Genomic DNA, 12007 nt, shown 5'->3' on the forward strand with positions numbered 1-12007 from the left:
ACAGTAAACTAGAAGTTGCTTGTGAATTGTGATAGCTAGCACACCACGTTGTTGGGATTCCCTGCCTTCGGTCTTTATGCCCAGTTGGATGAGTTCTTCATTGATCTACCTCACGATGTGATAGGATCTGGTAACTAATTTTCTTTTTTTATTTAAGTTTTGCCAATCAGGAATATATAGAACGCATGAGATTTGTTGACATGGTATTTGTTGCCTTAGTAACACATGAGAAAATAGCTCTTAAAAAACGCATGAGAAAATAACAATGTAGAAGAAAAACGGAAATGGATTCAGTAGATAGGGGAATACTGTAGGTGTACGCATTATCAGGAAATAAAAAGGGTAGAAGACAGTGAAACGTGGTAATCTTGCTGTTTTGGCTATATAGTGGAATGAGTGATAATCTTGTTAACTCATCAACAGGCTTCAGACCATCCTGCTCACAAAAACAGCAGGCAGCAGCAAGTACAGACAACAGCAAGTAGAAATGCGTGGCTTCCGTAACGCAGCAAATCCTGCTAGATCCATGGAGTACGTTGCAAATGTTTGGCTAAACTGAAATTCGTGATCAAAGGTCGCATGTATGCATTCAAACTCCATGCTAAAATTTGCCTCCTGATCATTTAATTTCTATGCTGCTACCATGGGAAAACGAGTACTTCATATTGCAGGAGAGGTGCATGAACACTACATCATTTGCCTGGCCACCACCACTTTCTTGGAGGCGGTGGAGGTGTAAGGATGTCTAGCATTGTCTCCTTCTCCCTTGGAGTCAGCGGAACCCCTCGGACCAGGTTCAGAGCCATAATGTGAACATTTGTCCTTTGCCTGTGCTTTTGGTAAGCCCAGATGCCAGCTGCTACACCTCCCACAATTACCTGCACAGAATGGAAACAATCAGGTGACCAAATGCTTCGTCTCGGATTCAGATTAGCAGATTTCAGGGGTTTTGGTGAGTCACTAGCTCAGTAGCTCTTAAGGAGTAGCACATGCCATTACAGCAGTTAGGTCAGACAAATGGAAACATGAACAAAATCTAGATCCTCATTAGGGCTTACAGGTGAAAGCCATATCCCAGCAGTCTGAAGATCAAATTTAGGGGCATACAGGACCGTCTCTCCATACTCGTCCTCTAGTTTCTTGTAGATCTCTTTATCACTCTTTCCCGCTTTTATTTCATCACGAATGAGCTGCAAAATGCCATTTCGTTAATGTCTGACCAAAAATATCAATTAAGCTACAGTGAAAAAGGGATGCTGTTAAATTAGCATAACTATTAATTGTTGTTTTCTCCTAGTTGCCAGACATTTCACCTACTGTGCATGGTTGTGTAACAATATATATACAAATATAGCAGAGGAAGAAAAGAAGCACAAAGCTTAACATCCGTTACCACTAGCTAGAGAACGTTCAAGTTTCAAACCAAGTTTTAAAAAGTTTAGTTCCAAATAGAACCTCAAAATCTAAGCACTAACATTTTCGAAAGCAAGAGTCAACAGACCCTTCACATATCAAGGAATACAAATTGTTTCCAGATATTGCTTGTCATGGAACAGATATCTCTGTCTAAAATGCAATGAGATGTTTTTGTCATCATCTTAAGATATCTAAAATTTTTCAAAGTTTGAGCGTCTCTGAAAGCCAGTAAACATTATAATGAAATATATTTTAAACCAAATGATTGTGCCAAAACAGATTCCATTTTTACAAACCGAGAGTCTAATACCTACATTATTCCAATTTCCAACAAGTCTTACCTGCACTAGGTCAATAACTGAATGGTTGATGAAGCAAAACATCAGAAACAAACACATGACAACATCATAACCTGATGAATTAAGTTACATAACAACTTAAAAAAGCTTATTTAAGAACAGTGTTTTTAACCACCAAGAGGTTAACCTAAGTTATTCAAGGTATGGATATAAGAGATGTACCAAGCAATACAGCTGCTTTGAGTTTGAGGTATAATTGACAGTGTGAAAGCTAAGACATTTCAATATCCAAGATTTTTGTAATTATTACTTTGCTCCAGAGATATAAAAAGTTGCAATGAAACAACAGAAAGGAACACATAATAATATCAGAAATCTGACTTATTCAGTTAGAGACTAACCAAAAATAACCCTATTACCATGAGTCTAGCAAACAAGTCATTCAAGGGTAAAAAAGGTTAGTACCTTTCTAAGCAGAAGGGTAAAAAAGGTTAGTACCTTTCTAAGCAGAATAGCAACATCAGCCTGTGAATCTTCAATTGATTGGCTACCACACTCAGTGCACCGGACATTGTGGCTTATATTTCTCGCACGATTTTCAATGATCTGCCTCTGCTTGACATCTTCCTCAGCTGCCATAGAAAAATCCAACGTACTTGATCTGTATACAGCACCCAATTAGCAAGGGATAGTGCCTGAGAGAAATGAAATTAGGCAAACAGATGAAGTCATAACTTGTGACATCACTCTATGACATGATAAGAGTTGCACAGAAACAAAATCGGATAATCACTTGTTCAAAAAGAACGGTAAACCAAACCGTCGATCAGGAATAATGAATACATGTGGTTCTCTTTCTTTTGAAAATTCAATGACCCGTCTTAAACTGATTTGTATATAAAATTGTCTGTCTAGATGTCAATCAATTGAAAAATAACATATCCATCAATCAATTTTCCCTACCATTAGATCCTCATCCAACAGCTCACCTGCAACCCCACTTTTTCTCATTTTGTCTGCTCCCAGATGTAGGTTGCAGACCCGATAGTCTTTTTTAAGAAAACCCAATAACCTTTTAGGGGCTGTCTTTTACCGTTGGCTGTTGCCAGCCCAGAAATGGCTTGTTTATTTGTTTTTTCTCAACTAGAGTACAAACAAAATCCCCAAAACCCTAAGAAATAAAAAAACTTACAGGTGTCAAGAACAAATAAACAGGTGACAAGCTGATAAGTATGAAACAATTACTCCAACAAGTCATCATTGGCCAAAAGTGTAAAACGAACCAGAAATGGTATACGAAGTAGCGCTTGACCAAAATGACCTTTGCAATGCTTTTGCACACGCGCAAGAGAGGGGCAGCAACAAGACCAAGCTTCAGACAGCAGCAGGGCTCCTCCTTGCAACAGGAATAAACAGAATATGCAAGTGCAGTTCAGCAACAGGAATAAAAAGAACTTATAGGTAAAATTTATGGGCCAACAACAAAATTACATGCAAAATTTGTGTTTTTTGTTTTCTTTTGACCATTGAAGTACAACAAAAAAGCCAAAAAATAAATAGAAATCAGATGAAACTTATAGGTAATTGGGATGCATATTTATTCAGATGAAACATGTGACTATGAAACTAAATAGAAATCGACATTTAACCGAAGCTTCACATGTTCAGAAGTTCAGATTTAGCTAAACCTGAGAGCTGAGGGAGTGAGTCTCCAGGTAAGATCTCAGATATTATAGACATCTCAGACTAACTGAAATTAGGATCAAATTGTGAAAAGATAATTCATTCACCAAGGTTACTCTGACAAATTATACAGACATGATTGAGAGTGCACATTAAAAGAGTGATGACCGAATACTACTGGCCATAGTGGCCCTAACAACCAGGAGCGTGTCCTATTGCAGCAAGTCAAGCATGAGTGGCCCTAATTTTACAAATTATTGCAACACCAAATGCAGCCCATAATCTACTGTCACTAATTATTGTAGTGCAGCCGTGCCATGGCAAGACAGCTCATGAGTGTTGTGTGTTTTGCTGTACAGACAAATGAAAAACAATCTCACTGACAGGCCTAAAGCCTCACAGCTGGCCCAGGAGCTCACGCATAGAACACACACACAAAGACACACGAACACACAGTGGTTTTGGTGCTGCAGTTGCTTGCTACTTTTCTCATTTTCTTTACTACTTATATACAGCCGTAGGCTACTACTAAGGACCAGATATTCTCCCAATTACTACAGGTATTAACCTCCTAATTGCCTATTATTCTACTTAACTGTTAGCTAAAAATCTGCTAACTAAAGACTCTGCACCTAGACTCACAGCACGCATAGGATTCCTTCAACACTCACATCAGTGCTGCTCCAGATATCATAAAACTGCTTGACATCAACCAAAAAAAATATAGGATAAGCATATGCTAGTATGCATTTGTCAGCCCTACACACGTATGCATTAAGACTGAGCAGCATTGTCAACCTTAAATAAATATAGCATAAAAGGTGCTGCCCATAATAATCTTTGTGATACGGCATGCACAACGGACTTTAAAGTTTAGCCCTAAACACATTTTGTGTCTATCACAGTTTCAGACTTCCAGTTGCAAAATTAAACTTTCATCTAAATCACTCTAGACAGTCAAGTTGATCACCATACACCGTATACAGATATGACAGACAAGAAGGCAGAAAACCAAAGTTTAATACAAGTAAAAACTCTTATCAAAGTCTATTTTAATTCAGATGCACAGATCAGGCACTTTCAGGCGAGCAAGGTTAATTGAAAAAGAATGGCATGTAGAAACCTGTTGTAGCACAAACACTATACAAGATAAAAATTGACAGAATATCAGATTGCTAAATGTACGGAGAACCTTAGAAGATTTTCTACTAAGGTTGTAGAAAAAGTTGCATGAGCACCATTTTTTATGTGTGAGTATATTAATTCATTTGTATACTAGTGCGTACATGAACCTTTCCCACTGTTTTTAAATAAAAATTACAGATTAATGTAAAAATAAAGCACAGCACGTGTAAAATCAAAGCTGATTAAGTGGGAAGAGGCAGTGTGTCAATCATCGATAGATGACATCACTAAAAAGGAAACCAAGCTTGTAGCAAAATGGCACATTAAGGCCCCCTTTGGCAGGGCTCCCTCACCGGCTCCACCACTGGCTTCATGCGAAGCCCTTCCAAAGGGTCACCAGGAAAACAGCTCCACCGAGGGAGCCCCGCAATACCCGCTCTCTGGAGCAAATCGGTGGAGCGGGAGCCAAAAAAAACTGGTTCCCCGCGGCTCCCTCACTGTCTTTGCGTGTGTTATTACCAAATTGCCCAACGAGTTAGCAAGAATCACACCAAAATTGCCACCGCTCCCCCCAAATCCTCTGAGTACCTGGAGGCGCGCCGCCTCTTGGCTGCCGCGGGTGCGCCGCCGGCCGTCTTCGATTTGGCCGGAGCCGGCGCAAGCACTGCCTGGCGGCTGGCGTCCCCGCCTCCGCCGAGGCTGCTGACGCCTGGAAGAGAAAGTCGAGATGTGGGTGGTGCTTGGGCGGTAGGGGAGCAGGCCGGAGAAGGGTGGCGAGGAGCAGTTGGCCGGAGGCGCGCGCGGCGGCTGCGGGGCGCGCGCGGTAGGCCAGAGAAGGGCGGCGGAAGCCCAGAGGAGACGGGGAAAATGAGGACCGGTCCACGCAGACGGAGAACGTGGAGAAAAAAAGAAAAGGAGAAGGAAAAAAAAAAGAAAGGGTGAAGGAAAAAAAAGAAAAAGAAAGAAAAAGGAGAGAGGAGTCCTTCTATTCATTACTAGCGAATATAGCCGTACAGATCTCAAATGCAACTCAGCTGATAACAACAACCGAAAAAGTCACATGTACAGGGGGGAAATAGGACGGAGGCAACGACGAAAAATAATGGAAACTATTGCCTTTGCCAAAGAAGGTTGGGTTCTAAAATGACTCGGCAACAACTTTCATGAAAGTTCTGCTATTCACCGCTCACTCCTCGTTGACAAAGTTTTTACTCTCATAGTACTTCTTCTCAATGACTTCCTTCTTCTGGTTCCGCTTCTGCAAGAATTAAAAGAGCACAGCAAATATGAATACAAACTGCACCGGATTGATAGATCGGAATAAATAAAAAACCACGCAAACCCAACATCAAAGAACATGTTGCCAAGCGGAAATATTGATCCAAGGGAAACAGCCAAAATTTAATGAACACATGCAAGAAGCTTTACTCAAGCAAAAATGCATCAGCACAATATCAGTTACAATAGCTCCCATATGCGCATCACTGATATGAACAAGACAAAATCAAACCACATGTGTAACTGAGAAAAAAATTTTATATATATATATATATATATATATATATACACACACACACACTACTGTACTACATGCTGCATATTGCATATAAAATATCACGTTAGCTACCTGGTAAGCTTCATGATTAGCAGCAATCCTCCTGATAATAGTACACCAGGCTCCTTGCCACCCACTCTCGCTCCCTGCCACTCAGCTTCCGGGCTTCGCTCCTCCTTGCTTTCCACCGCCCCTCCCTGCTCCCGTCGGATCCAGATCCGACGCGGGGCGCGGCTCGAAGAGAGGGACGACAGCCACCACGAGGCCCAACGTTTCCATCAAGACGACCATCTCGACAAAAGCCATCGTCCCCATCGTGGACCTGTCCTCGTCGGGCTCCGCGAGTGCCGTGGCCAGCGCCTGCAACAGGCTCAGCTTCTTCAAGGCCGTCAACCACGGCATCCCCCGGTGTCCTCGTGGAGAAGCTCGAGGCCAAGGCCCTGTTTAGATACAAACTCCTAAAGTTTAGTAGTGTACTAAAGTTTAGGACTCTCAAAATGCTAGTCTAAAGTTTAGTATAGGGCTGTTTGGATGGACTACTAATCTTTAGGATCTTAGAGGGAAAATGTCATTTTTACCCCCCCAATTACTCCTCTAAACTACCCCTGCACTGTTCACGTCATTAATGCATGCGAGGGCAATAGGGGTAAAGGGAGACTTGGGGACCACTTTTAGGAGAAATAGGATCCATCGGTACCCCTTGGCCCTCCTAATGAAAATGGCCCTCCTAAAGTTTAGAAGTGCACTTTTAGGACTCATGTTTGGATGCACAAATCTTAAAAATATCCTAAAAGTGAACTCCTAATCTTTAGGAGGGTGTATCCAAACAGGCCCTAAGGCGCTGGGCTTCTTCTCCCTACCCTAGAACGACAAGCTGTTCACCTTCTCCACCGGTGCACCGCTCGGCTACGGCCATCGGAAGATCGGGCCCAACCGCGACATGGGGCTGCTCGAGTTCCTCATGCTCTCCGTGCCCGGCTGACCTCGCCGCCGAGGCCACGTGCAGGGGCAGTGGTAGGGCGCCCGCTCCAACCGCCGCCACCCAATCCCCCCCTTCGCCTCTCTGTTTTGAAGAAAGGAGAAGTTTTTTTCCCCTTTAACTCCCTCCCTTCCCTCATTTTTTCTACCCGAGCCCCCCTAGAATTTGGACTGCGGGTTGATTTTATGAAAGTTGAGGGACTTTTTTGCAAAATGACCACGACGTACGGAAAAAACTAGGAAGATACCTTACTTGCTTTAATATTATTATAGGTAGAGATATTCACTAATTATAATGAACTCAAATTATAAACTAATGTTAAATATTCAATTCATGTATTCAAACAATCCCCACAGCTAAGGACATAGAGGACATTTGGCCTCTTACATCCATTCCTACAAATACAGAAGAAGCTGTTTTGCCAAACACTTTCCAAAACGGCTCCATCTACACTAGAGAAGTCGCTCCACCAAAGGAGTCAGAACCAGAGCCGTTTTAAAGGAGGCAGAGCTGTTTTAGAGGAGCCAGAGCCGTGCCAATCTGCCAATCTGACCCTAATCACCTAGTACGATACAAATATGTAGCTAAAAATCTTCGGTAACAGCCATAGTACACAGGTGACAGGCTATCAATACATAACAAATAATCATATATATGTTACATATTATCACAGATCAAATTGAAAAGAGTGTGCTTTAAAAAAAATTATACATTAATTTTCAAGCTGCAATGTTTTTTTTAAAAAACTACTATAGTTACACAGAATCACACGTACCATACTAACAGAAAAAAATACAAAACTCAAGAAGCTTTCAGAAATAGAAAACTCAAAACTTTTTCAAACACGAACACGTCCATTTTGCCAATATATCTACATTAACTGCACAATTAGCTAGATGTCACCGAAATGAAATGAAAAATTGATCTTATCAACCTATGTCTAGATCAATCATCGATCAGGTCACAAACAGGAAGCACAAAAAAACAACTTATGTCTCTCACATGCTCACAAAAACCCAAGCCTCTGTGTAACAATACCTCAGGCTTGGAATCAGTTTCATAAAGTCTCTGCTTAATGTCTCAGGCAAAGGAGAAAGACAACTTGCTCCACATGCTCACTCTGAAAGATACAGCACAAAGTAAAACAATATAATAATAAGTTCTTCAGTGACACAACCAGGGAAATGAGTTAATTAAGCAAAAGTCATTAGTTACAGAGCTTCAAACACACACCTCAGCTCAGATTATGTGACTGGTGATCCTGCTGTTCTGAACTTTCCTCACCTATCTTTGTACTCAAACCAATGTTTTGCAGATCACAGAGCCCCAAATTGACACGGAGAGCCCCAAATCTACACCCATATATGCCAATCCATCAACAAAAGATCTGACAATCAAACAAAAATCACAAATACTTAAGCAAAAGCGCAGGCTGACTGCAAAATCACAGATTAAACAATTTGATCTTCATTTGCTAACACAACCTGCATAAATCCAATATACCATCCGGAGAGGAGAGGAAGGAGCAGAAAGTACTACAGATGTTTTTTTAAAAAAAATGTACTATGTACTTTCACAGAAACACATATATCATGGTGCTAGACTGCTAGTAGAAAACAGAATTCATGCACTAAAATCTTATGACCTGGTTATACAAAAAAGTTTTATAGTGATTAAATAAATATACATACAAAAAAGATACATCTAAGAAGTGCCGCACCAGGTATGCTGGCTAAGAGAGCTGCACACCTGAACAAAAAAAGAGAGAGATGAACAGTTCAATTCACAAATATCAAACGACAGAAAATGGTTGTGGCAAAAAAAAATAGAAATTAACCACCAGTTTGAACAAATGGCTGCACATTAAGGCAGGAAGTAGTGAAATACTAAACATTGTACTAGTAAAAAGAGTCTACCTGGCAAGAAAGATCCCAAAAAAGAGCTGCTATAGAATTACAAATATTCCTCTTCACAGCTAGCTGCTGACAACCAGAATGAGATGAAGACTCCTGACTGGCAAGGCCCTGATTTAATTGACCAAAATAGCAAGAGGATGGGCCTGGTATAAAAACAAAATGAGGTGGCGGAAAAAATATTAGAGTACAGAACCTCGTAACAACAAAAAAAGAGCACTGAGTTAATTGAATCAAAATCCCGACCACCTGCAGCCGGCCTTAGCTGCACGGGGACAAGTAGAGAACTACAGGTCAAGACAAGTACAAAGAGACAAGTGACTTTGCCCTCAACAAACCTCTCCATTAGATTTATTATTTTGGTACTTGCATTAAGAAACACAAAATTTGTTATAAAAAGTCAACATAAAAAAACTTCAACAACCCAACATAAGAAAACACAACCAAAAGTTTTTTAAGGAACAATAAATGTCGGGATAATGGATTAGATTCTATGGATTACTAGATGAGAATAAAAAATTCACAATATCCAGAAAGGGGGGGGATAAAAATGTGAACAAACAAATTCATAAACAATATGAAAGTCAACATATTTCTGTGAGATATATGCAATTTATAACATATTGAAAGGTTTCTGTGCTTGTGAGTTTTAAGAAAGGTATCTAGTGTCGTTGCTTGCTATAAAGACAAATGAAAAAAGAAAAATTCACATCAATGCTGCTGCACTGGAGGACGGGAAAAAAAAGAATGTATACAACATTAACAGGTAATAAATTAATAAATTTACTATGTATGATGGTAAATGAAAGGTCATATAAGTCAAATTAAATCACACTATGCACTGAATATTCTTGCCAAAAAAAATCCCAGTATTCAACCAATCATGTTGCTATATGACAGGTTTCTAAAGGACACTGACGGGGTGTTTGGATACGAGGTACTAAATTTTAGAAGGGTCACATCGGATGTTCGACGCTAATTAAGAGGACTAAACATGAGCTAATTATAAAACTAACTGCAGAACCCCTATACTAATTCGCGAGACGAATCTATTAAGCCTAATTAATCCATCATTAGCAAATGGTTACTGTAGCACCACATTGTCAAATCATGGACTAATTAGGCTTCATAGATTCGTCTCACGAATTAGACTCTATCTGTGCAATTAGTTTTGTAATTAGACTATATTTAATACTCCTAATTAGTACCAAACATCCGATGTGACAGGTTCTAAACAGCACATCGACTACAGACCGAAGTATAATAATACCCAAACTTGCACACAAACACACATAGAAAAAAAAAGTTGGGATAAATTACCTGATGTTGAAGGGAATGGACCAGAAAGGGTGTTGCTGTTGAGCCTCCTAACCATGGCAACATATCCAAGCTTTAGCATGCCAGGTGACAGCAAATGTTTAATGTGAAAAGCTTGAAGAACACCATTAATGGGAGGGTTGTACACTCACAAAGATTGCAGGCTCTGAAGGTAATACATAGTGGTGGGGATTCCATCGTACATGTGGTTGCTGGGAAGATAAGTGTCTTCAGCTTTGCAAGCTCGCCGATCTCTGATGGGATCAGGCTAGTGATGTTGTTCTCCAGGAGGATGCAGTAGAATTCCAGACCTGGCTTCTGGCCTCCCTTCCAAATAGGAATTAACTACTGTAACTACAATAAATTTGATTAACTGCCATATAGAATGTCAGATTGAAGTAAACATGACTGACACACATGTGATCTGAGGTAGCAAAAAAATGTGGTTACAAAATTTCAGGTCATAGCTATGGTTCACAGGACACACATAAACTGGCCATGAATAAAGAAAGACCCAATTTGCTTTAAATCGTTCGGGTAAGCAATTTGTCATAAAGTTATGTAAGAAAAGACAAAATATGTATGCTTCGTGTTGGCCTTAGACAAACTATATCCCTACTGAACACAAGGCACTAAAATTTAAATGGAGCAGAAAGCATAATGGTAGAAATTCTTTCTAAACTTGAAATATATAAAATTGAATGCTCTATGAACCCTACATGCACAAGCAGGCAGCATATACACTCAGCATGGGTATTTCATCATGTATAGGAAGCTTTGCTCACTGAATTTCATCATGCAGCTAAAAATAAAATAATATTTTATCATTAAAAACTAACAATATAGGCCAAAATAGGCTACAAACATGTATTGGTTTAATTACTTATCATACATTTTTTATCATCAGTTAGAACATTATAAAAGGTGGTCAGCATACTTGTTGTCTCACGGCAAGGATGGTATATGAAAAAAAAAGGGATTGTGCTGATCCAAGCAAACAAGAGCAACACGATAAGAAGCCAACCAAAGAAAAGATTAAGAAAATACAAGTAGTAACCTGCAGATGGCTTCATTACTGAACATATCGATCATGAGTAAATAAAATTACTACTACTACTACCACCACCACCACCACCACTACTACCTCCTACAGCAAGCAAGACCATCGCAATGAAATGATCCTAGTACAAGGAAAAATTAATCCTCTAGACAAACAAGAGTAACACACATTTACAAATGGAATGCACACAGCCTCTGAAGTTACTACTTTAAGAACCCCAGAGTCTTAACTCACATCATGCCTCGTGAGAAGTCATGGAGTGTCCATAACCTGCAAAACAAGGATGCCCTTGTTCAGCTGTGTCAAAAAGAAGCAAAACTGGTGTGAAACCTAATGGTTCTATGTGCAGGGTAAGGAGTAAAGGGCAAATGCTGGGATCTGAAAGCGCATCATGATTGGACAAAACACGTTGGACTCTACTTGTGGCGCCTGCCGCAGCGTCGTCAGACGGCCACTCCATGCGGCTGATTGGCGGGCCCGGCCGGCCGTCGCGCATCGATGGCTATGCTGCCGTGCGTGTCCCGGCGGCCGCGCGCGATGATGCGCCCGTGCCCACACGGCCGGGGACTCTGGATGATGCGCCCGTGCCCACACGGCAGGGCCCACACGTGACATGTGGTTCTCTTTCTTTTGAAAATTCAACTGATTTGTATATAAAAT

General features: G+C 40.5%; 1 protein-coding gene and 1 long non-coding RNA gene across 6 annotated transcripts; both read right to left on the bottom strand.

The window, feature by feature from the left end:
* Positions 1–353: 353 nt before the first annotated feature.
* Positions 354–5424, bottom strand: LOC101776440 (cytochrome c-type biogenesis CcmH-like mitochondrial protein). Of its 5 annotated transcripts, none has more exons than XM_004979624.3 (5): positions 5112–5424; positions 3037–3111; positions 2214–2376; positions 1059–1190; positions 354–878 (listed from the first exon to the last, which is right to left on the bottom strand). In XM_004979624.3, exons 3-5 carry the CDS (start codon positions 2352–2354, stop codon positions 693–695), a joined length of 459 nt encoding a protein of 152 aa, XP_004979681.1. In that variant the 5' UTR covers positions 2355–2376; positions 3037–3111; positions 5112–5424; the 3' UTR covers positions 354–692. The 5 variants fall into 5 exon arrangements, with proteins under 5 accessions (XP_004979681.1, XP_012704069.1, XP_004979679.1 ...); XM_012848615.3 differs by having other exon boundaries at positions 2214–2410; XM_004979622.3 differs by having other exon boundaries at positions 2214–2410; positions 2999–3111.
* Positions 5425–6341: 917 nt separating this feature from the next.
* On the bottom strand, positions 6342–8796 carry LOC111258145. Its single transcript, XR_002678724.1, has 3 exons — positions 8291–8796; positions 8096–8177; positions 6342–6518 (listed from the first exon to the last, which is right to left on the bottom strand). It is a non-coding gene; the product is annotated as an uncharacterized LOC111258145 (long non-coding RNA).
* Between the last annotated feature and the right edge of the window lie 3211 nt (positions 8797–12007).

The sequence above is a fragment of the Setaria italica genome, chromosome VIII (assembly GCF_000263155.2).
Source record: "Setaria italica strain Yugu1 chromosome VIII, Setaria_italica_v2.0, whole genome shotgun sequence".
In the NCBI taxonomy this organism is placed as follows: Eukaryota; Viridiplantae; Streptophyta; class Magnoliopsida; order Poales; family Poaceae; genus Setaria; species Setaria italica.